At 39.9% G+C, this 26,193-nt stretch overlaps 1 protein-coding gene across 3 annotated transcripts in view; it reads left to right on the forward strand.

Annotated features, from left to right (window-relative positions):
- Window positions 1-21,167: 21,167 nt before the first annotated feature.
- Window positions 21,168-26,193, forward strand: part of ATRNL1 (attractin like 1) — a 524,212-nt gene continuing 519,186 nt past the window's right edge. For 2 of the 3 annotated variants that reach the window (XM_064464229.1, XM_064464230.1), the window contains exon 1: window positions 21,168-22,350. In XM_064464229.1, the coding sequence (XP_064320299.1) occupies window positions 22,067-22,350 (284 nt within the window). In that variant the 5' untranslated portion in view covers window positions 21,168-22,066. The remainder of the gene's footprint in view (window positions 22,351-26,193) is intronic. The other variant, XM_064464227.1, reaches the window with a different exon arrangement.

The raw sequence follows: 26,193 nt of genomic DNA on the forward strand, positions 1-26,193 counted from the left end.
TGTTCATAGTTTTAAACAATAGGGAAATTCTTACGTCTAGGCGAAAATCTTTTCCTTCATCCTTATGTTACTACAAATACAGATTCTTACTTCCTTTTTTTATGTCTAATGTAATACAGCCCCAATAGTACAATACCTGGAAGACAGATTTGGGTGTGGTTTTTGTATTGGTCACTCCCATTTTTATATTCATTTTTCACTTTTAAGGAGGAAAAAAATACAGCTAGGCAGAAGAGAGAATTTTCATTTTTTTCCACCATTACTGGTAAAACATACTTACATTATATGATTAAAAGAATTTACTTTCAGCTTTGACCTGTTATAAATAGAAGGCATTGTCATTGTCTAGCACTTCTGCAAAGAAGAGGAAACTGAGTAGCTGAATAAAATATTGGCATTAAAAAAACATTTTAAGTTAAATCTCAAAGTAGCTGATGAAATATTTCTATAGCAGTCCTGTCAGCTCATGCTCCAAGTAGTAACCTCTTTCGCTTGTTTTTGTTGTTGTTGAGGGTGGGCTGTTTTTGGGTTTGGTTTTTTTTGTTGTTGTGTTTTTTTTTTTAACAAGAAGTAAAAAACCCACCCCAAAACCAAAATACCTGAGCCTTGAGAGATGTGAGAGTGTCCCACACTTAGAACCACAGAATGGTTTGGGTCAGAAGGGACCTTTAGGGGTCATCTAGTCCCACCCCCCTGCAGCGAGCAGGGACACCTTCAACTAGATCAGGCTGCTCAGAGCCCTGTCCAGCCTGGCCTGGAATGTTTCCAGCGATGGGGCATCGACCACCTCTCTGGGCAACCTGTGCCAATGTGTCACCACCCTCATTGTAAAAAATTTCTTCCTTTTATCTGGTGTGAATCTACCTTCTTCTAGTCGAAAATGATTACCCCTTGTCCTATTGTTACAGGCCCTGCTAAAATGTCTCAGGTTGCCTGAGATGGAGACTTCCAGACCTGCCATTCACACAGATCCTGTTGAGGTGCTTTGCTCTTTAGTGTCCATCCCCAGTCTAGTAGTACCCGATCGCCTCGCAGTACAGCCTGCTTGTTCTTCAACAAGTCGGTGAGGCAGAGGCATGCTGTGTTCCTCTTCTGCAGGTAGAAAGCTGGGGCTGACTGTACACTGTGCTGGTAGAGTGGTCTTGAGTCCAGACTCGGCGTCCGTACCTGCTGCCTACTTGAAGGTGCACAGTCATCTCTGGCCAGCGCACACCGGGGAGGGGAAGGGCACTGAAATCTCTAAGTGGTGGGACCACATCAGACTGCAGCTGGTTCTCAGGGTCCAGTTCAGATATGGTGTGGAAGCAGCCAGAGAGACGGACTAGTTTGTCCAAACTTGTCCAGATCTGCACTGCGGGGTAGGTTGAGGCTCCCTGGGCTAGGCTAGTGCATGGCTCTCCTGTGCAGAAAGTGGTGAGGGGAGCGTAAAAATGGTCTCGAAGTTTGTTAATACCCTTAATGAGGCATTAGCTTTATTTAACATAAAGTGCAATGTCTGTCATATAAGGTGTGGTATTTCAGGAACAGATGATTTTAAATCTTACAGCAATTTACCACTCTAACATCAGCCAAAACATCTCTGTTTGGAATTTAATTCTTCTCCAGCTAAGGGATGACAGCATTGAAGATTAAAGCTTTTTTTACTTCTCTTTAAGATCTCAGCAAAGTGCAGATTTGAAACACAGAAAGAGGTTGACCTTCGTATTAACCTGAATCTCTTTTCCTGTTTCTTCTTGAACATATTTTATTCTCTTTATGCACAGTGGGGCTCTTTTTTCATGTGCTCTGCTGTTGAATGAAATGCCAAAAAGATGGAATGTGTGCTTTTACATCAAAGGAATGATGAGACCATAAAAACTCATTTCCCTGGTGACTTCTTAAATTGTTGCTAAGGAATTGAATGAGTCTGTTTGAAACAATGTGTCCCTTTAAATTCTGTTTTCTTATTTGTCTTAAAACACAAAGCCACAGTTTCATGTAGATCCTGATCCAAAGGCCACCGAAGTCAATAAAAGATACTTGGTTACTGCAGTGAGCAGTAGGTCAGATTTTTCAAGTATTTCACTATGTAAAACACAGGACAGGCTGTTTTAAAAAGAACTGGATTTCTAGAGAAAAAAAAATAGTGCCTGGTTAATTTTGTTTATTCAGCTAATTAAAAATTTTACCTTCACATGGGCAAGAATTAAGTGAACTCCCTTCTGACTGAGCAGAATGGATCTGACAAGGACAAGAAAGGTCAAGCAGTAGTTAAACCCAGGGATCCAAACCAGTGAAAATATTGATTTACTTCAGTTTTTCTCATACATAAAGGTGATGTGCAATAGAAACAAACACAGGGACAAACCCCAAAATTTAGACTCTGTTGGAGGGAAACGTTCCCCTGTTCTGTATAACAGTTTTGGACAATCATTGTCGCTGCTGGGATAAATGATTTGTTAGTACTACAGTCCGGTAAGTTGCTAGAAATGGTCTTGATTGGAATGAAAAGGCATTGTAAAGCAATTAAGTTCTGACTATTAACCCCACAGGGAGCATTAATTTTTAAAAGTAGACAAAGACTGCATTTAGTAGCTGTATAACTGTGACTATACTGAAATATGGAAAAATGCTACAGCAAGTCTACACTGTCATGGATGCTCCTTATCAGTTTCCAGAAAGAGGTTGTGAAGTTCCATTTAAAAAAGCATTTAAGCATATGATGAACTTTCTTTTATTTGAACTGGGTATAAATTAAACAAATTGCTAAGTCCTTTGCTTAATAAGGAGCAATTTAAATATCTGCTTATAGCTCAGGTTCAGATTTCATGGAAGTCTTCCTTCCCTCTGAACTGGAGCCTTGATCCCCTGAATTGTCATGGTATTTTGGGGGTCTATAATCCAGAAAACTATGCTTTTCTCCCAGAACTAAAGCAGCCTTCTTCTTAAAGATGCCCGTGTATCCATGTTCCTTTCCAGAGCTCCAGCCTTCTAGTCACTTTAACTTAAAGTTTATTTCTCAATCCAAAGGCATGTAATAATTTAAGCACGTAATTTTACAACTGTTCAAAATAGTGATTTCTTACTCTACCAGTTCAAGAAAAATCCAGTGCTGGAGAAGACACTAAACCTTCTCTGTGCGGGTCTCTGCCTCTGATTATGCTCAGATGTTGACACTTGCCCTCTTCCCCTCTTCTGTACATCGCAGGCTCCTGTCACTCCTATACCCAGTTTCTCTTCAGTCAGTCTCTATTTTATGCCTGGCGAGAGACACGATCTTTTATGATCCCACACTGGGATGGCAGAGCAATGGAAAAACATTGCTACCAGTAGAATATGTTTAACTATTTTCAAAATGCTGGAGTGAGCCAACAGTCCGTATCAAAGCCTTTGAGAAGGCATCAAGCCAGTTTCTCAGATCACATTGTTTATAATCTCACTTGGGTTATTTCCCAAAAATTTAGAACATGTGTGACTGTTTTTGTATCTGAAATGAGTTTGCCCAGTGCTAAAGTGAGAATATGGGATATTTACAAAACAATGCTACCTATCATGGCTGGCCGTCTAGGATTCTGGTTAACTGAATGGTTCTAGGAAATCTGTTACTGAAGGTAGTTCAACCACCTTCTGAATTACATAGAGGGTTTTGGTTTGGGTGGTCTTTGTTTGTTTGTTTGTTTTCTTGGTAGCATAGTTCTGAGCCAAGTGATTGAACAGGTTTTGTTCCACACTACTGGTTCTGAAACTGTCGATGCAGCAGATGCAGGAATGCAGGTTCAGAGAATCACAAAGGGATAAATGGACAAATTTGCTCAGTGTTGCTGATTGCAGAATTCTTTGTGCTAGACATTTATTCTCTGGTAGCTACAAAGGAGGGGCCCAACAATACAGGTAGTTTGTTAAAAAAGAATTTATTATCAACTGCACTTGAAATGGATATTTTGTACTATTACTTAAAACACAGAACATTATAATGTTGGTTTCAAATCCAAAAAGAGCAGGCTCACATTATCAATACCCATCCCTAATATGCTGTTATGTTGGATACCGCAGCCCTGATTCCAGAGGATGGGAGGTCATTGGCTTCAATGTTCTTGGAAACAGAGAAGAAAAGCAGTTTGGAAGGGAAAAAAGAAGTCGCCAGTTTTCTTTTTTTAAACCTCTAGGTTGCATTTTTAATATCCCATCTTGGTAATTTTTCCTTTGCCACCAGAAATCAGTATAAAACAAGCATAAGTATATACTTCTATAAGTAGATATAAGTACATAACAAGTTCATACTTTTTAATCTGAGAAAGACTGACAGACCTCACACATTGGGAAACTGCTATACAAATAGCTGAACTCTTCAGACTTCCAGGAATAATGCCATTACAGGGGTTTTCTGAGATGTTTTTTCCATTTAAAAAATTATGTTTCCACCTGTAGAAACCTTTGGCATTTTTGTAATGTGTAATAAAGCAATCACTACCATTGGGGTTGCTACCCATTTTTCATCATAATTATTTTTTGGGGGTAAAATATCTCAATAAATGTATTTTTTCAGGCTAAAAATTACTTTGAAGAAGAGGAAAAAAAGGATCTTTCCACAATGATACTGGAAAAAAATTGTTCTACTATTTGCAAAATGCACTGATGCCTTTTGATTAAAAGCAAAGGTGAAAAATCTGACTCTAGTTTGGAAGCCTTAGAGACAAAATTCCTTCTATTAGCCAAAGAATGAAAAGACCATCAGGTAGCACTGTGAACTTCTACATAGTCTCAAAAATGTGCTGCTCTGGAAGAACCATTTCTAGAAGGTCTCCAAACATACTTTAAGCTCAGGTGTTTAATTTATCTATTATCTTTGCTTTCTTTTCTTACAGACTGATGTCCAGCACAAATAAAACTGAATGCTAAATTCAGTCATCAACTGGCTACAAACTGGTAAAATCTGTGTTGAAACAGCAGCATGTAACAGAGTTTAACTCCAAGTGCAGTTACCAGGCTGATGAGTTGAGCATAAAACCCAGCAAAATGATGCTTTGTGCTGTCTTTTCAGAAGGCAGAACCCCAGTTTTCATTACTTGTGCTTCCAGAATGTCATTGGCTTTTGAAAATACACAGTCCCTTTCCTGCTGTCATGAAGTGTGAGGGATTCTCAGTGTCTATGCTTTTACTGTGTTGCTCTAATACATATTTATTTTGAAGAGAACACTTATACTGGAGAAGAAACAAGCCTCTGGTAATGCAATAGAGCTAGAAAGGGCAAGAATGATACTGACCTCAACCTAGACTTGCAATAAGCTTTATGGAGTAATCGGTGATATCATCTTGCCACCTGTTTTAATTCTAAATGAGCACTAAAATATGTAGTTGCATAGTTTGTATTTCAGAATTTGCCTGCAAGACCTACAATAAAGGAACAATGGAACTGAGCTAAGGAGCGATGTTGAGCATAGTAAGGAGATAATTACTTCTGTTGAGATCTTTAGCAACCTTTTTTGCCTTCCTGTCTACTTAGACATATAGTTGAAACCAAGACCAATCCTTTGCAGGACTGTAAATTTCAATATTCACTAAAACAAGCTTATAGAATCACTAGATCCTGAGTATCTTCATAAGAGTATATTTTCAAGAACATTTGAAGGTGACATTAAAAAAAACGCAAACATCGGAAAGAACAGAAAAGCACTTGCATAGAAATGATCACAGTCACTCATGATGTCCTAATCTGTGCCTATGTTTTAGGATATTTATGAAGATTCCAGGGCTGATTACTAGATTAATTTCATTAAAATAATAGATATGTACTGATTCAGTGCATTACCCTCTTAAACCACTCATAAGAAAAAATTTATCTCAGTTATCCAATGGTAAAAATTATATCGCTCAATTTCTTGATCTTTAGTGCATGTGGTAACACAGAAAAATCACTTCACAAAGTGCTGTACGTCAAGGGAATGCCAGGCCACAGTAAGGGAGTGCACACTGAAATAATGTAAAATGTAATTGGGGGCGATTCACAAAAGAAATCATTAGTGTGTTTATGAATGCTAAACTATATGTCTGTTACTCAGCTATGTGCTAGTAGATCATGTAGAAATATAAGAAGGGAGTGTGCTTAACACTAGTAAAAAGTTATTTTGACACCTAGGACCTGTTATAACTGGAAAAAATTCTTTACAATGGTTGCATTTACCATTGATGAAACAAACAAACAAAAAAGGCAACAAGAAAAAGGGAAAAGAAAAGTTAAATATTAAATTTAATTTTGCCTTAGAATCAATTTACTTTCAGTACGATGGAGTGGCTTTTGGAACAGAGATGTGAGAGATGGTAGAGACCAGTCTGAGGTCTAGAAAACATGATCTCTGAAGCAAGACTGTGTGAACTGGGGCTCTTTTAGATTAAAAAAGAGAAGGCTAGGGCTAGGTGACCTCCCTTCCAGCTTTATATTTCTATGGTAATAAAAGGCACTGAAGGAGGATCACTGAATCCAAAGACATAATCCTGCCTTTCAGAAAATGAAAATTACTTCTGTATAAAAGTTGAACTGTCACCTATCCTGCAGACTTAAATAAAGAAATAAGGGGACATCAGTGTCCTTTTATGCCAAGAATAAGCAGGAAAGCATCTTGCATGGGATGGCAAGATTTTGTTCATATGCAGAGCGGGGTGTTGATTAAATTCTTGCTCTTGCTAGAGTGCTCTTCGTCCATTGTTTTATTATTTTATTAATATTTATTATATAAATATTTAGCTAATAGATCAGGTGATTCTTAGAACTATGTGGTATTAAACTACTAAATAAATAACTTTTTTAACTGTGGGTGGTAATTGCACTTACAAATATCTTCACAAACAACACCTGACCACTTCAGCAGGTCTCGACAGCATAATGTTCTAACAAGACTCCTAATCAATAATATACTTGATGTATATGCCATATGGCCATATATTTATCACTGGAATAATAAATGGATTTTATTTTATGGAAGTCATCTTTATAAAATGGAAATGACTCTTACAAACAATCAGATAAAAGGTGGAGGAAAGTGAACCCATGCAAAACTGGTATAATCTAATTGGGAAATTCTTCTCTGTTGTCCAAATAGTCTGTGATAACATTCATGGGCCCTTTTTTTTGCTTTGCTTACAGGAGTACAGAGAGATGTCTTTTCTTTCTGGGCAGCAGGGGTGGGCTTTGCGTACAAGTTGTTGTGCGAACAGGTAAGCAGAGGAGGGAAAAGATGGAGGAGAGGGTGCATTACAAATGCTGTTTCAGGTTTAGAAATTAAAGGGAGATAAATGGAATGCTGTGACCTGCCCCTATACAAAATCAGTGGTAGAATCAAGCCTAGGACTCAAGTCTCTTGATACCTTGTTTAGTGTTTACTCTCTGCCATTTTTAATCAGAACAATCCTGTTTATCTTCCTTCACTGGGCTTATAAATGTAGGTTGCTACTCTGCCTCTGCACTTCCAACCTGCCCAATGCTATGGAGAGTTAGCCATATCGGTTTTAAACAGATGCTTTTTCAAACTGTGTTTGCATTTAGCTTTGTTTGGGTTTTTTGGTTTGTTTGTTTGGGTTTTTTTTAATATAGCAGGAACACCAAACATGTGAAGTTGTGATTATTTTCAGTGAATTAGATGCAGAAACTTTCCAAAACTTACTAGTAGTATTTCTGAGAAACTATAGCAATGTGCTTCGTCTTTCGGACAATTGCTGCAGACACTTGTATAAATATGGCACGTTTGTTCTTGTATTTTTAAAATTTTATTCTTGAGAGTCTGCTTGGGAAGGAGTTGTTTTAAAAATTCATTATTATTTGATTGCAAGTTGGATGTCAGCCAAATAAATTTTTGAATTTGAAAGAAAATGCAGCATCAGCTTCTCTAGAACTATAATGGAATGAAACCCTCCAAGCACTCATTAAAAGGGCTTCTGACGTCTAGCAAAATTAGATGAGGTGTAAATCATTGAAATACCATATGTGGGTTTGAAATGGAATATTTAATCTGTAGAATCTAAACCCAGGGCTAAAGGGAAATTTAACTACACCAGCATAATATTTTGACGATGGAAGAAGCAACACCATTTTAAAGGTTTTATGTTTAATGCTTAATTTTAAAAAATGTTTTTTGAGGAAACGTCCATTGATATCTACATTGTTATCTGGCATATAGGCAAATGCTTGAGGAAAAATACTACAGCACAGTAATAACCTTCCTCTACTGAAGAGTTTCTAAGGGCTTTACAAATATTATTGGAAAATTTTGACTGTAGAAGCCGGATTATAATTATTTCTTCCCTTAGCTTCCTCCTGATAATCTTGTGCCCTTTCAATCAGTGTATATCGGGGGAAGTTTGCTATTGCTCCTCAGTCGCTGAAGGGTGGAGTTGGTTCCACTGTGGAGGTAGAAGGGATCAGGGGCTATGAAACAGTCTTGGTTTTCCTTGTATTCAAAATGCACCTGAAAAGTGCTTGTTTTGCAATAATAATAACAGTAGTACTATTAGTAAATATTTCTGTTCCTGTCCTTTCCATTGTCCCTTGTTGGGACTGGGGCTTCATTGTTCTGATGCTGTGCAAGTTTCAAAGAAAAAAATGTGTGGCCTGAAGACTTTATAAACAGACATAAGGAAAAAGATGTGGGTGCATCACCTGAACAAATAAATACAAATACACAGAAGAACGGGTCTCGCTTTGTTATACATGAAGTAAGTTTGGTTTTGATTCCTCCTGCCTCTATTTGAACTATAGCTTAGTGAGCTTATATAGTTTATTACATAGTTTTACAGTAATTTAACCTGTCAGGGTGTGATTTAGCCTTAACTGAACTCTCGAGAATAAAGGTGAGATGGTGTTGTTTTATCATTATTATTATTATCTAAATGCCTTTATGAAGCAGGTAAGGATTCATTTCACATGCTGCAAAAGTGTAACTGCTCCAACATGAAAACCAGTTTAAACAGAAAACCATGTTTGTTTTCTGGTTTATACTGCACATAAGAAAGGAATCCTCTGTACAGAAATGTATGTCCTTGTGATGGGATGGATGAATAGACTTTGATTCCTCAAAGAGAACTATTTGTTTGTCTCTTCAAGCCAGACAAGGTGGGACTCATGAATTACATTTTAAGAGGAAACACTTTGAAAAGAAATATCACATGAGAAAACCAGCATTTGAGGAAAACTTTTACAGAGTTTCAAATTTATTAAGAATAAAGACATTCTTCAGAAAAGGAATGAGCTTTGAAAGGCTCAGGATGTACAGCACTGCTGAGAATAAGGAATAGATTTGGTCCCTTCACATTATTCTCTGGAGTGGGGACGCAGAGCAGTGGGAGTGTGTTGGGATCAAAGGATGGCTGGTAATTTATTTTGTGTCCTTTCTACAGCTACTTTGATACCCAGTATAAGCTGAAATGAATAACGTTCATTTCTTGAGGAAAATATGGTGCATTTGAAAACCAGTGTTCAAATGAGCACTAATCCAGTCTGGCTTCCTTTGTGTTATCCAAAGCAGCAGCGTCTTCAGCTTGAGATAAGGGTAGGAAGACTGCTTAATTTCAAAGGTTTTCACTTTTATCTTAGACTGGGAAATCTGAATACTTTAATGGGTTTAGGTTTTTAATTTAATTCCAGGTTGCTCATCATTTCACCTTTCAGCTGGGCTATAGAGATAATTCAATCATATTTCCCTTGACAAGTCATCTGAATTACGCTTATATTTCTCTGCAGATGTGAAAATCAGCAACCATAATAGAGAGCGTGACAGATATTTTTGCCTTCCCTCCCTCTTTCTCCTTTAATTTAAGGACCGTTCTGGTCTTGCTCCATAATGAGGATGTCCTCTGACACAGGCATGGGAAAGACAGCCCTTGTATGAAAATGTGATGTGGTGCTTTTGCGTAGCCACAATGCTGAAATGTTTGGAAGTAAGGCTAGAGAGGAGTCATCAGGCCAAGAAAGGGATCAAATATGCCCAGTGTATTTTGAAGGTTTGGGGAGAGTGGGCTCTATTTTTGCCCAAAGTTCAAATAACGTACTGATCTGTTTACTTACTTTCTACCCTTCATAATTGTTTTCCATAAAGACTAATTTATTTTCTTTTTCCACTGCTCTTCCCCTGCTATCCAGCATGTAAGCAGATCTTAACTTTAGACCCAAACATATGAACATGGAAGAGGATTCTCTGATCTGATTCTTGATCCCAAATGGGTGATCACGAAAGACACAAATATGAGGTAGTAGTTTCTTAAATTAAAGTTTTTCTGTTAGACTTTACAAATTAATTTCAAGTGTGAAAGGTCTTCTCTCAGAAGCACCCCAACCAAGATCCGGCATTTTACAGATTTGGGTGAAGGCATGTTAGAATGAATGTCATGACATTTCCATGCTCAGGTAAGGTCTGTCTTTTTAATGTTAATCTTCCTTTTGAGGTCACTAGACATGAAGAGAAATATTTTCTCCAACTTTCATTTCATCACCTCTGTTTTTATGCTACCCCTGAAGGTCGGGACAGAGACAGCTGCTTGGGAGTTAACCAGTGCTGAACCGCATGGTGCTTTGCTGCTTTTAGAAGTCCTCAGGTGTGAACTGCTACCATCATCCCACTGAGAGGTTTCTGCCTTCTTTGCTAAAGGCAGCTAACTGTACTTCCAGCATTTTCTTCTAGGTAAGAAGGAAACAGGTATCAAAGGCACATAAAATACTTTTCCCTTGAGGCCCAGGCTGTAATTCCTGAGTTTATTCTCTTTAATTGTAGACCATACAAACCTGTGAAAGCTCACAGTCTAAACCTACCCTTCACATGCCATGCTGTCATTCTGCTCGTATAGTTTTCTGACATTCGTCAGAAAGATTTTGGCTTTCATTTTTGCCCAAAATACTCACAGAAAACATCCATACTGGACAGGCTGGAGAACTGGGTCTAGGGGAACCTCATGAAATTCAGCAAAAACAAGTGCAAGGTCCTGCCCCTGGGGAGGAACAACCCCCCACACCAGCACAGGCTGGGGGCTGAACTACTGGAAAGTGGCTCTGCTGGGAAGGACCTGGGAGTGCTGGTGGGCAGCGAGGTGACCCTGAGCCAGACTGTGCCCTTGTGGCCAAGAAGGCCAACAGTGTCCTGGGGTGCATTAAAAGGAGTGTGGCCAACAGGTCAAGGCAGGTTATCCTCCCCCTCTGCTCTGCCCTAGTGAGACCAAATCTGGAGTGCTGCATCCAGTTCTGGGCCCCCCCAGTTTAACAAGAACAGGGAACTGCTGGAGAGAGTCCAGCAGAGAGCTACCAAGATGATCAGGGGGCTGGAGCATCTCCCTTATGAGGCAAGGCTGAGAGACCTGGGTTTGTTCAGCCTGGAGAAGAGAAGACTATGGGGGGATCTTATCAATGCTTATAAATATCAATGGGGTGGTTGTCAGGAGGATGGGACTGGGCTCTCTTCAGTGGTGCCCAACAACAGGCCAAGGGGCAATGGGCACAAGGTGGAACATGGGAAGTTCCAGCCACCTCAATATGAGAAAACACTCCTTCCCTGTGTGGGTGCCAGAGCAGAGGCTGTGGGGTCCCTTCCCTGGAGACATTCACACCCCACCTGGTCATGTTCCCGTGCCCCCTGCTCTGGGTGTGCCTGCTCAGGCAGGGGGTTGGACAAGATGATCTCCAGAGTTCCCTTCCAACCCACATCATTCTGTGAATCTGCGATACTGTCTGCTATTTATAAAACTGGCATTCATTTTATCTGGCAGGTTTTCATACACAACCCTGGACCACTAAACAGCCTTTTTATTTGGAGCAATTTTGGTGCTGTACTGAATATAGTCCCTTTCAGCTCTGGAAGTAACACCAGGACCTTTCTTCTTCCTGTAGGCAGCTCCTACAATAAGGTATGAATGTAGGTGAGTGTTTGTGAACAACAACAAAAAAAAAGAGCCTGGAACAATTGCAAAATTTTAAAAGTGTGCTACTATGTGCATGTGTTTGCACATGCATGTTCATGTGCGTGCACATGTGTTCTGACAGGACCGTGTCAGACTAACCCAGGACGATGGGCGATGTAGGTAGCAATACAGTGTCCTTTTGTAAGGTATAAACACTAGCCCTATTCTTTACATGAGATCTCTGTACTATGCTGCTTTGATAGAACCATGAATGCCAACAACATAAAAATTAATTTAGAAATGCATACATGTTATTTTCTGGGGTTTTTTGTTGTTTTTATTTTTGTTGTTGTTTTGTGGGTTTTTTTTTCAAGTAATTCAGATAATGTAGAATGAGAGAGCAATAGGTGGATAGGTGAAACGTACCAAAGAACATTTATTTTAAAATCCAATTTAAAAAATAAAGGTAGACTGGTCTGTTAAACAAAGCCTCATGAACTCAAGAGAAACTCCTCTTTCAAATATTATAAATATAGTATTTTGGTCTCTAATTATTGTCAAGAGAGTTTTATAAGCTGTGTTTTACTATGCTACATTTTGCTTTAAGAGGGCACACTCTAAAATTAAAAATGTAAAAGTGGGGACTGGTTTGTACCACTTCCTTTAGTCTGGAATTACTTCTAACTGCTCTCACACTAATAAAAATGGCTCTGAATTTTTCTAGGGTTGACATGGAAGATACATGAAAGGCCAAATATGGTAATCATGGAAAAAAGTATTTAGGTTGATATAAACAACAAAGAAAGTGAACAGATAAGGTCAGAATGAAAAATTAAAGGAAAACTTTATAACTTGCCTGACGTTATGGTAGCTCTCCAGTCAGTAAATTATCTCGACAAAGCTCATTACAAATTATTTTTGGCAGTGAAATTAGATATTTGAATTATTTAAATGGATGGAAAGTGGCTCAGACCAAAATATGATTGTTCTCACTTTGTTTTTTTGATAAATGACAAAGCAATCTTCCCAGAGTCTGGAAAAATGAGGGAATGGGAGAAAACATAGAAGCACTAAACACAGGAAGCTTGTTTATACTGCTGGGTAAAAAAGTGTTGTGAAATAAGAATACTTTGCTTCCAATTTTTTTTCAATGAGATTTTATTAAACCTTCTTATTCTCAGACTTTCTCATAGCCTGAAGCTACTCGTCGTCACGGCATAACAAAAATATTTGTAGTTAGTGGTATAACACACCCAGAGTGTTACCTTTGATTTGGATTCTAGGTCTTGATACTGATGCACAGCTAATAGCTTCTCTTGGCAACGATGAAGCCACAGAACTGCTCATTGAGATGTAGTCAAAAATCATATTTTATAATCTTGTTTTGAACATAATTTTAGTATTTAGTATGACCATATGCAGCTCTGACAGAAGTAAACTGTGATACATGGAATTAATTTCAGTGGACCAGATGCATGCCTCATCTTGTAATGACAGTGGACAGGTAAAGTCAACATGGCTGGGAAAGGCACCTGAGAAAATGAAACTCCACCACCTGTCTTTGCTTCAACCTTGCGAAATTGCTTTTACAGGACTTGCAGCAGTACAGCATCTGTATGAGATGGAGACTTTGCAGAGGAAAACGGGTCAAAAATGACTGACAAGCCATTGTAATGTGGTATAATCCTTGTGGAAAACAGCAGTTTTCTGATACAAAGCAGTATAGGAGTTATTACTATTTCAAGCACAGATCTGTCCCATTTGAACTAAATATGAATATTATCTTGCCACTTGTGACTCATTCTGTGCTTCAGCATTTTTTATTCTATTCTGGCTTGCTTGTGCTATTTCTTTATACTTATCATTATATATTTGTCCTTTTTTCTATATTTTATGATTTTCTTTTAGATTTTCAGATCATTAAAGACTTCTTGATGCAATCATGTTAATTTTTCATGTACTTCTAATCTTTCGTCCATGTTAGGACAATTTGCTGTTGTGTCTTTATCTCTTGCATTCCTTTTTTCCTTATCACTTCTCAGATACTTGCATTTCCCTGAGCTATTTGAAGTCCATTACCCTTATTTTGTTATTCGCTATTTAAAGAAAGAATGGAAGACTTATCATTTTTATGATCTTTTTCACTTGAATTAACTTCCACTTTAAGATTCTCAACCACTTCCTCCTAAAGAATTTGAATTAAATCTAAAATAGCTACTTTCTGTGTAATTTCCTCCACTTCATAAAAGAAAAAAGCAGTCCCTAGCACATCTGAAGAATTGAATAGACAGTCTGTGTCCTGCCTTACTCCTTTTTCACAGCCTCAGATAGTTGTATTGCCATCTAACCACTATGTCCTGCCATGTAGGTCTTTCCAGTTTGTGCCCCTTGGATACCTCCAATAGTTGCTATACTGAAAAAGCATCCTAATCAGAAAATCTTTGGTTTAAACTTGTCATTATGTGCACTTTACTCTTTTTTTCTCCCATATTTCAACTGGTGTTCAACAAATCTTCCTGTCACTTTTTCTTAGACTTCAGGAGAAGTAAATATGCCCTTCACAAGCCACATCACCTGACTCTTCCTACCTCTGTTCTTCTAGAATATGCTATGCTCTTCCACAACTGCATTCCAGTATTGCTGTTTACCCAGCCACATCTGCAATGCCGGTTAGGTCACACGAGGGTTTTAAGAGCATAAGGTCTAGCACTTATATCTCAGACTGGAGTGTTTGTGGATCTGTACTTCAGATGTTTGATGGCTCACTTCACATTCTCCCTTTCTTGCAATTTTTCCCTTTCTCTCCGCTCTCTCCTCCCTGCCTTGGTGTTGACCATACATATTCTGAATCTATACCCTGAGAAGGGGAGGAGGTAAAGCCTGCAGAATTTTTTTTCACTGGGCCTTTCAAAACAAGTTCAAAGCCTTGCTCATGAAGAGTGACTCGCCAGGCTGGTAAGAAGGTTGTCCTCAGCTGTTAATGTTAGACAGCTCTCCTGCATGCCCACCTTCACACTGCCTGTGCAGCCAGAACTCCTCCCTGGCATGAGCCAGGCCTTTAATGCCTAGCTGAGGGCACAGGTAAGATCAGCATCTTTACCTGTAGCTTCTTCAGTCTCACTCATACCTTACGTGTAGCAACAGCAACGCCCATGTATATAAACAGGAGATGCCACATGCAAAGATATTTTGCTCTTTTGGGGCAATATCCATATGTCTAGGAATGTGTAAAACTTGTTACTTCAGGGAAATAAGATAATTCTTAAAAATGATTACTTCTACCATTATTGCAAACTGCAGATATGGAAGGTATTACTTTATATCCTCATGAAAATTAATGTCTTGAGCTAATTAAATAACTGCTTGTGTGCTTGTCAAAATATTATATTTATACATGAGATTTATTTCTTCAAATTACTGAAAATAATGTCATTGAATTAATACAATATGCCAGTAAGATTCCTGGCATATAATGTGTGTTTTGACATTAATAGTGACGGAAAATTTAATCTACTCAACTCTTTTTTGATGTCTGTATAGTAGACAAGACAGGGATCAATGCATGCATAGCCTCTCATTTTTGCCAATTTTATGCAAATCAAAGGGCAAAAAAGAGCATAATTTTATTCCATTATGCCTAGTATTTTTATTATTGTCTCTATTATAATTTCATTATCCTTGTTCAGCCTATTTGATGTACTCGTTTTTCCATTTTTTGCAAGTATCACTTTCCAAAGTTTAATAGCAAAACTACTCAAGTATGGTTTTTTAAATACATAAAAGGGAATGAACAGGAACATTCACTAGGCTCCAGAAGTAGTAAGTGGAAAGAAAAATGTGATTTTGGGAAAAGCAAATAATTTCATTACAGTGTTCAAACAAAATATTGAGAAACTAAGTATTATAGAGGTTACTGCAGTACCCATTGTTACAAGTTTTTTAAAAGAGGAGTAAGAAATCAACATGAGATTGCATTGAACTAGAATCACTAAGACTAGGCAGTATCACTCCAAAGGAGCTGAACTGTGATATAAATATAAAGATGGAAATGTTATTAATCAAAATACTGATTGTACTGTTGATTTAACAGTTACCCAACATTTTATCTTTTTTTTTTTTTTTCCCAAAGAGATGAAATTTTTCAGCTTGATAATATGGACTGAGAAGTCATGCTTCAACGGCCTTAGAAGAAATTGGTGTAGGTCTTACAAAGCTCTTGGTTAAAGTATAATGTGATGAGGAAAAAACAGTAAGTCACTAATAATAAATGCAGTCTTCTTAATTCTCACAAAGAAAAAATAGTGGATAAGAGAAAATTGGAGCATATGGTTTGATTTTCAAAATCTTTTAGTAAGGCTTTTTTTGACATCATTCAGCAAACTAGCCTACCCAAGAAAAATGTGGAAACCTATGCTAAATTCTGCAGGAGGGGTGTAAATCCCAGTAAGGTCAATGGAATTTCATTACTGTCAAATAAATTTTTCAGCATTTTGCTGAAACTTATGAATAAAAAGAACAAATACAAAAATAAAGGCAGCGGTGATAAGAATCCTGAAGATAATTTCCTGATTTAGAAAAGAATGAGAGAAAATAACTCAAAGTAAATGCTTTCTCAGCTAGAAGAAGTCTAATAGCTGTGTCCCTTTGGGATCATTAAGGGTATTGGATAAATTCAGTATACCTACTAATGATGTGTAAGAAAGGTTGAACTGTGAGATGGAGCTTTGCTGACAAGGAAAAAATGTCCTAGCTTAGTCAAGATTAAGCAGGATTGTGAGAAACTCCAGAAGGAGTAGCAGTGAAAATGAAATGCAGCAGGATGGATGCAGAATAATACTCACCAGAAGGGAGATTTGCAGTGGAAAATGTCAGTGTTTTCCAAATAATTTGTACTATATTGCAGGCTGCATCAGGATTTCAGCATGGCATACAATTACACATCTATTCAATGGAAAGACATCTAAAAACTTTTTATTTAAAAAAAATCAGAAGATCATACTAAGAATCAAGATCAATGTCAGCAGATTCAGTCATAGATGGACAGACCATCAGGTATAGCTTGGCGATTTAATTTTTAGTGTGTGTACAGAAAGTGTATAAAAACATAATGTGGCTTTATTTCCTGGTCCAGTAGCCTCTTATTTGGCAGCAGACAGGTGTTTCAAACAGTGACACTGTCACTGTCAGTGCTGATAGAACTTGGCTTTCCCTGGTCTCTCTGTTTTTCTGAAGTCTCTTGCATCTGTAAATGGACCTGAAACTAACTTGTAATTTACCCTGTTATTCTTGATCCAAAGTCCACAATTTTAAAAGAAGTGTGTAAAAATGTAATTACTGTTTTCCTGATGAAAAAATATTGTGAAGGAAAACATTTCAGTAAAAGCCTGACTCTTTCTTTGCGGAATAGATTTTATACCTCAGTTTATGCACGTGCACAATAATAATATAGATATAAATAATACGGAATTGACCCTAACTTTTTTTTTTCTCCAGATATTGGCTTTTGATAAAATACATAAGCATGAATTTCCCCTTAATTTGTTTTGTAGTTCTTTCTGAGTTTGGTAAGCTCCCTACAGCATTTACAGTCCTTTTTGTATGGCAGTTTGCTCGCCAATACTTATAGGAGATGATGGTAACAAACGTGACTTACTGCTGGAGCAGAATACATGGATGGGTGTTAAGAAAGGTAAGGTTTTCTGTCAAGATTTCATTTTAGAAGGGTGCCAGTGAATCTTCTGTGACCTTTACTTCTTTCTAAATTAAAAAAAAAAAAAAGAGTAGGCTTGTATTTTTAATCTTATAAAATTGATGCCTCCCAAGAGTTGACTTACTGGATAAGGCAAATACGAACACAAAATTGTAACACACATTATTCTGTTAGCACTAGAATCTGCTGAGTAGGGATAAATTTGTTTTACCTCATGGAAGAGACTGATGGTTTTCATAATATCAGAAGGGGTTATATGGAATAGCTCAGGTGCCTCAGTGTCCTCCATCTAAAGTGTTGTGTGCATATTTGGAAAGAGACAGGAAAGCCCACAGCCAGGCTATACTTGTAAGGTTCAGTACGAAGCCTGTAGACTGCACACCGTAAAGCCTGTACCTCGCTCTGATCTGTTAAGCTAGAACAGCTCTTAAAACTGTATCAAATCACCCTGCAGCTATTACCTCCACTACAGCAATCTACATGCTAGTTTTACCAGTATGTCGTAAGGCCAGCTCAGCTCTCTATGTCCCTGCCCAGAAGCAGTGCAGAGCTTGGCCCCTTTTTCTTAATGAGTCTGATAATGTCTGTCCCAAGGAGAAGGGAAAGGGCATGGAAAACATTTGTTTCTCTTAATATCCTTGCAAAGAGGTCAACCACGAACGTAATCTTTTTTTCTCCCTCTTCTGTTCAGCCAGTTATATTGTTATTCTCAACATCACTGCAAAAATACTCTGCACTAGATGCCCTAAATAGGACTCAATGTCCTTAAAGAAAGATCATCTCGGCAGCAAGGCTTGATTGGTATCAGGCTACAGGAGAAGGGCAGCAGAACAGGGAGGGGTGTCTATCAGGGCGGGGTGGGGTGGGGGCAATATATGGGGGAGAGGATGGATTCCGCTGTGTTCTTGTCCTTAGGGTCTTGCAGAAGTTCTGAACAACTGAAGAAGTGTCTGTCTGGGGGCTGTTTCCCTTTATCCACTCCACCCTGCCTCACAACAGCAACCATATAGATCTTTAAATATACCTTGAATTGTTTTGCTGAATGAACACAAATATATCTGTGTTTTTCTCCTTGTAGACTAGTGCTAGGTTTTGATAGGAACAGCTAAGAAGTCTTTATACTTTATATGTGTTCTTTTTATTTTGCTTCTCTACTACGATGGATATTTTCTTGGAATGTTTGTTAACATAACCTTCTACATCACCCCTCTACTCTGTAATCTCATTATCTGTTTTTATTCAGTAACTTAAAACTTTTGATAAGTTATTCAAATGCTTTTAAGTTAAATATTCTACCCAAGACATTTTAGTACATTAGTCCTTTAAAAGTGTAAATTATTTCTGTGTCAAGAACCAGAAGGATGAAAGGTGTAAAATGTTACACTTCCAAGAAAAGTGGAACTTACAGATATGCATGTAATGATGAAAGGACTGACAGATCTGACTTCTCTCAGCCAGATCTGTTAACTTCATCTGACACCAAAAAAATCCCATCAAATCAGCATAGAAGAGAACTAATATTGGCATTTCCTAGGGTTATGCTGCATTGATGTGACATACAGCAGCCAAAAGGTTTGCATTCCTCCATTTTTGTAGCTTGTTACATTTAGCCAGGAGATAGCTGTCCAGTGCTTCCTCCTTGCTGTTCCAAACCTAGAAACCTTTATAGTTGTGTTTAGGTTTTTAGTTATGATTGTTTATGTGGTAAAATTACTGCCATACTATTCTCTGCACCTCTTACAACAATCCTAGTCCTGTTCTGATGATTTATTTGTGATTTTCCACCAGCTTCACAGAACTGCCTAAAAAGCTATTTAAATTTGCCCAACATAAATTTGTATTTCTCTTTTCTCATCTTTTTTTTTTCTTTCATTACTAAAGAATAAATTTGGCATTTAATGGACAAATGCACACTGATCATTGTGCTTTTAAATAGATCCCTTGCCTGGTAAAGGATTTTTGAGAGCTTAGCTGTGAATGTTAATTTCAAAAATTTGGCTGACTTCTGTAGATCTGAAGCAAAATGTTCCTTCAGACTGAGAAAAAGATGGTGCTGGCTTTAGAACTTTTGTAGTTGGTATAAGGGAACTGAGAAAGTGGAGGAGGAGGGTATCTCCCTGCCACGGTAAGCAAAACTATCGCTTAAAGTGTTTCTGAGATTAAAGAATAGTCTTGAACTGACTTTGTGTCTTGGGCTGTAATCTCATATTAACTGCATTTCTGGTCTCATAATGTTATTTAACAGAGGACAGTTGTTCAGCAGCCTTAATCACATGTAATATTGTACAATTAGCAGGCTGTTCGACAAAGGCTTCAGCCTCAGCTTTTTTTTTTGTAAAATATAAAGCAGCAACACAATTTCCATTTCCTCTCTTAGCATGAACTCACCAATTCATTACAAAACACGTACAAAGAGATGCCTAATAGCCAAGAAATGTGTCTGATCTGGAACAATGAAATGATCTATCTCAGCTCTGTGAGGAGGACAATGTTCAGGCTCCTGGGCTGAGAGCGGCTGTGGTCCTCCTGACATCCTCTGGAATGACACTGGACAAATCGCTTTTCATCCCTCTTTTCCCCACACGCTTTCAGGTATTCCCTTCATCAAGACTGAACACTCCTTAAGGCACAGACTGTTTCTCTGTGATGTTCGTACTGTGCTTAGCTCTGGCATCCTGATTTTGCTTGGACCCTTATATCATGGAAAGTACAAATAGATACTGCTGGATCTTATTGTGAATTCAGGTGAAGGTTTAACAGTATGCCTGGGAAACCAGGTTAAACCAAAACGCAAACAATTCCTCCAAACTCCCAGGGTAAGGACTGCAGGATCTGGAGAAGGGTTGATTTGATTTCAGACTCTTAACACGGGTCACTTTGGACCTATCTGTTTTGAGATGGTTCCAGGAGATGAAATTAAATACCTTTTCTTTAGCTTCTTGGAATAGAGACATTGTGTCATAAATTCTCAATTTCAGTACTAGGAGAAAGTTTTGGTGGGCTTGATTGCTCTTACGTCTTCATTGCTTGACAGCAAGGCTCATTTTTTCTTGTAAAAAAATCATAAAATGGAAACAGGTTTTAGCAAAGTTGAAAAAGATGGGCTGCGTGTGGTTCATGTGCAGAAAAAAGGCCGATTTAGGCAAGTGTATTAGAACAATTACTTTTGTACAGCTTTGCTTACAAAGCTAGGAACTTTTGATACAGCTCATTGGGCTGTAAGTGGAAGGCAACGTCTTGCTTTGAACCGTAAAATGAGGAGATGGAGTAAATCTTGGGAAGGTAAGGATTGAAACCATCTGTGACATCTCTCCTTCTATTAACCGTCGCGAGTTCAAAGAAAATCGCTTCTGAACTTTGCAGGACCTGAGGCAAATCCCGGCGCGGCCCGGCCCGGCCCGGCTCCTGTGGCGGGGGGCCCAGGGCAGCAGCGGGTGGGAGGCACCGGAGCCTTTGGCCGCAGCCCTCCCCCCCACCCTCCCCGCGGACCGGGGCCCGGTCTGGTCCGCCCCCTCCCGCCGGACCCCGAGCCGCTGCCCTTTCATCTCCCCCCGCCCGCTTTTGGTGGTTTTTTTTGTTGTTGTTTTTTTTTTTTTTTTTTTTTTAACCGTGGGCGGGCGAGGCTTGTGCTGAAGCGCAGGTTGCCCCGCCGGGCGCAGGGGCCGGGGCGGGAGGGGCGTGCGGGAGCTGCCGGTGCGCGGTTACCGCGGCTGAGGGACGGATCCACACGGACCGGGGGGCGGGGGGCGTTAGAGCGAGCAGGCGGCTCTGAGAGGAGATGACAATTAGCCTTTAAAAATGGCTGCTTGGAAGCTGTCAGCTGGGACGCGGAGGGGCTGGTAACTCTCCTCCCGCCTCTCCTCCCCGCAGAGCTAATAACGGAGAGGGGATCAGCGCTCCTCAGCCCTTCCCCGGCCGCCCCCCCCGCCGGTGCGGGGTGCCGTGGCGGCCCCGGGGCCCGGCCGCCCTCGCTTCCCATCTGACTGACTGACTGACTGACTGGCGAGAGGACGGCGGCGGCCCCCGCCTCCCCGCGCTCCTCCTCGCTGCCGCCCGCCCGTGCGCCGCGGGCAGAGGGACTACAAAGGAGAAGGGGGAGTCGGGGGGCTACATGATCGAGGGTGGCGTGTGTGTGCGCGCCGGTGGGGGGCATATCTGGCGAGGAGAAAGCACAAGGTCAAGAGGCAGTTCTCCTCCTCCTCCTCCATGGAAGAAGACGGGAGCGATGAGCCCTGAGGAGGACGACGAAGAGAAGGGGCGGATGGCTGAGGGCTGGCGCTGCCGGGCTTCCCCTCGGCAGTGACGGGGCGCGGAGGGCTGCGGGGGCCGGAGGAGGCAGCGCCGGGGTCGGGAGGGAGGGGAGGAAGGCGAGGAGGGAGCGGGGGGTTTGAATCTCCCTGGCTGGATTATCTCACCCCCCGGGGGAAGCCGCCCCTGCCCGGGGTGCGCGGGCGGCGCTGCCATCGCTGTCCGCCGCCGGCCGCGCCTCGGCCCGCGGCGAGGATGGAGCCGGGCGGCGCTGCGAGGGGCGCCGGCGCTGCCCCCGCGCCCCCGGGCCTCTGGAGACCTCTCCCCTCCTCCTGCGGCTGCTGCTTCTCCGCGCTCCTGGACGTGAACAGCTGGCTGCTCTTCTACGGCTTCTTGTACCTGGCCCTCTACGCCCAGGTGTCCCAGTCCAAGTCCTGCGACAAAATCTCCTGCTTCTCGGGTCATTGTGTCAACTCCACCTGTGTCTGCGACCAGGGCTGGGTGGGAGACCAGTGCCAACATTGCCAGGGCAGGTTCAAGTAAGTGTCTGCTTATTACGATTCTCTTTTTCTCCTTCCTTTTCTCGTTGTTTTCACTTTCCTGTTGTGTGTCCCGTGTCCCCCCCCCCCCCCCCCCCCCCCTTTTTTTTTTCCTTGCATGTTTGCTATGATTTTGTTCATGTATGGTGGAAGTATGTGACAGAAGTTAAGGATGAAATAGGCTCCTCCACCTCTTAGTCCCTCCCTCTAAGAACCCATGGAAAATTGTACCTGCTGACTTACCGCTGAAAATAGGCTGCTCCACTTGATGGGAACTGAGGGACAAGGAGAAATCGGCCTAAAGCTGTATTGCTGCTGTCCCTTCTGGGAAGGGCCATGGGAATGACATGTATACTTCTTGGCGCTGCCCAGGGAGCAAAAATTACTAGTGCATTTTAATGACTTTTTTTCCTCCTGGGGAGTGAAAGTGTTTTGCTTGTTTCATGTTTCCTCCCTTTCTTTCAAGTGTTTTAGCTAAGAGAGCATTAGTCAGGCACATCCAGGGTGATATAACTTAATGAAATGTACATGGCTCCTGACAAGGTCTGCAGGAGAGGAAAGAGTGGAAAACAAGGTAAAACAATAACATATTTTTGCAAGGGCGTGAGTGGTCAGTGAAGCTAGAACTAACTTCTCATTCTTAAAAGTGGATGTGATACTGAGTCATCGATCGGTGAGAAGGAAGTGCACCCTGACACTTGCTTTTCTATATGTAGTGGAAAAGAAGACTTAATTTACAGGGCTGTCACTTTCCCCCCCGCCCCCTGTTGTATCAGTATAAAGAGTGGCTGTGAAAGAATACTGTTTGCTGTTATTTCGCTGTATAACCTTGGACGGGACATGTCATTTCATTCCCTTGTAGAACACCCCTTCAAAGCTGGAACACTGCTTATGAAGTATGTTGATATATACAGCTGGAAAGTGTTCTGATATCTAGCTAATAACAGCATATTAGTGAGGCTGTCTTACAGAATTGAAATTCTGTCTTCGGAAAGTACTTTAATAGGTGGAAGTATCAATAATTGTCTATTTTAAGGCGTGCTTAAGTTGAGTTTTGTCTTTGGAGTACTAAAATTAAGCAATATAATTTACATCTCTTAAGCATTTAATTGAGATCGCTCATCCCTAAATAAACAAAAAGTAAATACAGTAACTTGTTAGCTTGGGAAGTTGAGTAGCTGGGAGCCAGACATGTTGGCTGAAGTAACATGCACGCTGCAGAGAAAGAAACAAATCACTGATAGTATCTGGTGGACTATTCCATCAGTCGGGCTATAACTGAGTTATAAAGGTAATGTAAGGCAAACATAATATTTTATCTGCATAGGAACCTGGTAAGAAGATTTTAAAGTTGGTCATTTGTTGCCCGTATGTATTGAGGATTTGGGGCTCGTCCTGCTCTGTGCTGTGGAACAATGGGCTAATTGTGCAGGGATTGCAGTGAGGAGAGGAGGCCCAGGTGAATCTTCTTTGTGTGTGGTGATCTGCAGGAGACAGGCTTGCAGAGCTATTATTTCCTTGCTTTAAAGAGATTACTTGTATCCTTTGTCTTGATGCCGCTCACAACAGACCCTAACAGCTCAAGGGCTGAAGCAAATTTTCAGTCCTTAAATTTCAAAGCTTGTTGTGAATTAGTATATTTTCTGAATGGTTACTGGACCCTTTTTCTAGTTCTTACAGGTATTTCCTTGATTATCTTTTAAAACATTTACGTTTCTTTACATTGGTTGTATTTGTCGGGCGAGGAGGCACAGTGGTTACATTCTCACTTCTGGTAGAAAGTTAATAATCCATCCCCACCTAGAGGAAGTTCTGCCCGAATGTTGAAAGGGCACCTCTTCTGAGCTAAGCTAACACAGTGGTTAACGGATGTGCTTTTAGGAGTTTTGGTGAAATCGACATACATTTCTTATTAACTCATCTATATTTCATATTTAGCTTTAGAAATTACAGTGAGGTCTGCATTATGATTTTTATCATGGAAGTAAGACCTTTCTATTATTCTGGAGACCTATTTTTACTGAGGACATTTTCATAGTGGTATCTTAATAGCTCGTCTTTATTCTTAGAAGCAAAATACACTCTCCAATGCAAGTAAGCATTCTAAGATTTAAGGCTTTTGAAGCACTGTGAATTGGGGATGACATGAAATATGTTACTGTGTGTTATAACACAAGCAGCATCTCAGAGTGGTTATATTTTGAATCTTGAAAATTCAGGTGGGTGTTGAATGGGTGAGAAGCCTATGTATTTCCAGTTGAAGAGTTGGAAAATGATTGTTAGTCCGCCTTACGGCCAGGTGATTGAAGACCTTTCTGACTTCTGTGGCAATTGATGGCTTGACTTATTATCGTGGAATGCTTGCATATCGTTTTTGTTTGTCTGTGAAGCGTGAGTATCTGCTTTATACACAAATAGCCATGGCTGAACTCTTGCAGCAGTTGTACTCTCATTTGACAAGGTATGTCAGATGTATATCACTTTTGCAGCAGTTGCGCCTGTCATCTGTAAGAATTATGAAGAATGTTTCAGAATGACATAAAGATTGAAGAGTGTTTTTGGCTGTTATAACTGCGTTAACAGTTAATTTACGAGTTGTAGATACGATCTATAGAAATGTTAATTGTGTATTATTCTAAACGTATACGTTGTTTCAAAGTTTCTGCAGTTTGAAGTGCCTGGGTGCATCTCTGTTATGCAATACTAAAATTGAACTCTTAATGACCTGAATTGGACACATGTAAAACCTGTTTTCTTTCATTAGATTATTTGAGGAAACAAATTTTTAAGGGTAGGCTAAAACCACTTGAAAATAAAAGGATCTCTTTATTTTTCATCATATAAGCGATGTATGGTTATTTTTGCTGTTCTGGGAATGAGTGACTTGATTTAGCAAGCTTCAGAAACATTATTGTAAGAGAAATACTTTACTGAGGGGTAATTTGGGACAATTAATTCTTTGGTGAGAGATGTGTAGTATTTTTGTATCTGTTTCATTTCTTTTCTAGACTGAGAAATAACAACATAGCAGAGAGACATCAAAAATAGTTGATCAATCTTCGTAAGCAGGTGTCAAAATTAATTGACAATACTGCGGTAACCTTGCCTTGTCCTTGTAGGAGAACTACCAATAAGCAGACTGCTTGGCAAATGTTGCTCTGCATGGGATAAAAGAACGGTGAATGGGGGAAAAAATGGGCAAAAAAATTCTTTAGCGCTATTTTATTACTCTTATTTATCAACTTGTATTGTGAAGCATGTGGCAACTCGTTATATAAATGGCAGCGTTGTTGTTCTTACTGCATTGCATTCATATCCATGTTGGTCACTTTTCAGAAAGATTGAGGCCTCGTTGCTGCCTGGAAGTAAATTATTTTACTCTCTGTTCAAGATGGCTATCTGAATTGAATTCTGACTTATTTAGTTTTCTATTAAACTTTTTATTTTCCCCTTCCCTTCTGTCCTGATGGAAGGCAAAGCCTTTTATTTGTACAAAATAAAAAAGGGAAATTTAGTTATAAAACGAGAGGGGAAAGGAATTCTGTCTGCCTGTGGGAGGCGGGTGAAGGTTAAGAAACCCAAAGGGTGAGCAGGTTCTGTTCTTATAGCTGGGAGCTTCAAACAGCACAGTTCCCAAGATATAAACAAAAATGCAAGTATAAAAGCACAGTGTCCAGTTTTATTCTGGTAGATTGATTTATTAAGGAAATGAAGCTTTTAATGCTACATCTGCCACACTTTCTTCCCCTGTTTTATACCTTTGAATTTGTTGGTCAGCTACAGTTTTCATGATGATATGAGTTTGGGCAGAAGGGAGAGGGGAAAGGCTGCCCAAATCATTTG

This window comes from Phalacrocorax carbo, chromosome 12 (assembly GCF_963921805.1).
Source record: "Phalacrocorax carbo chromosome 12, bPhaCar2.1, whole genome shotgun sequence".
NCBI classification, from domain to species: domain Eukaryota; kingdom Metazoa; phylum Chordata; class Aves; order Suliformes; family Phalacrocoracidae; genus Phalacrocorax; species Phalacrocorax carbo.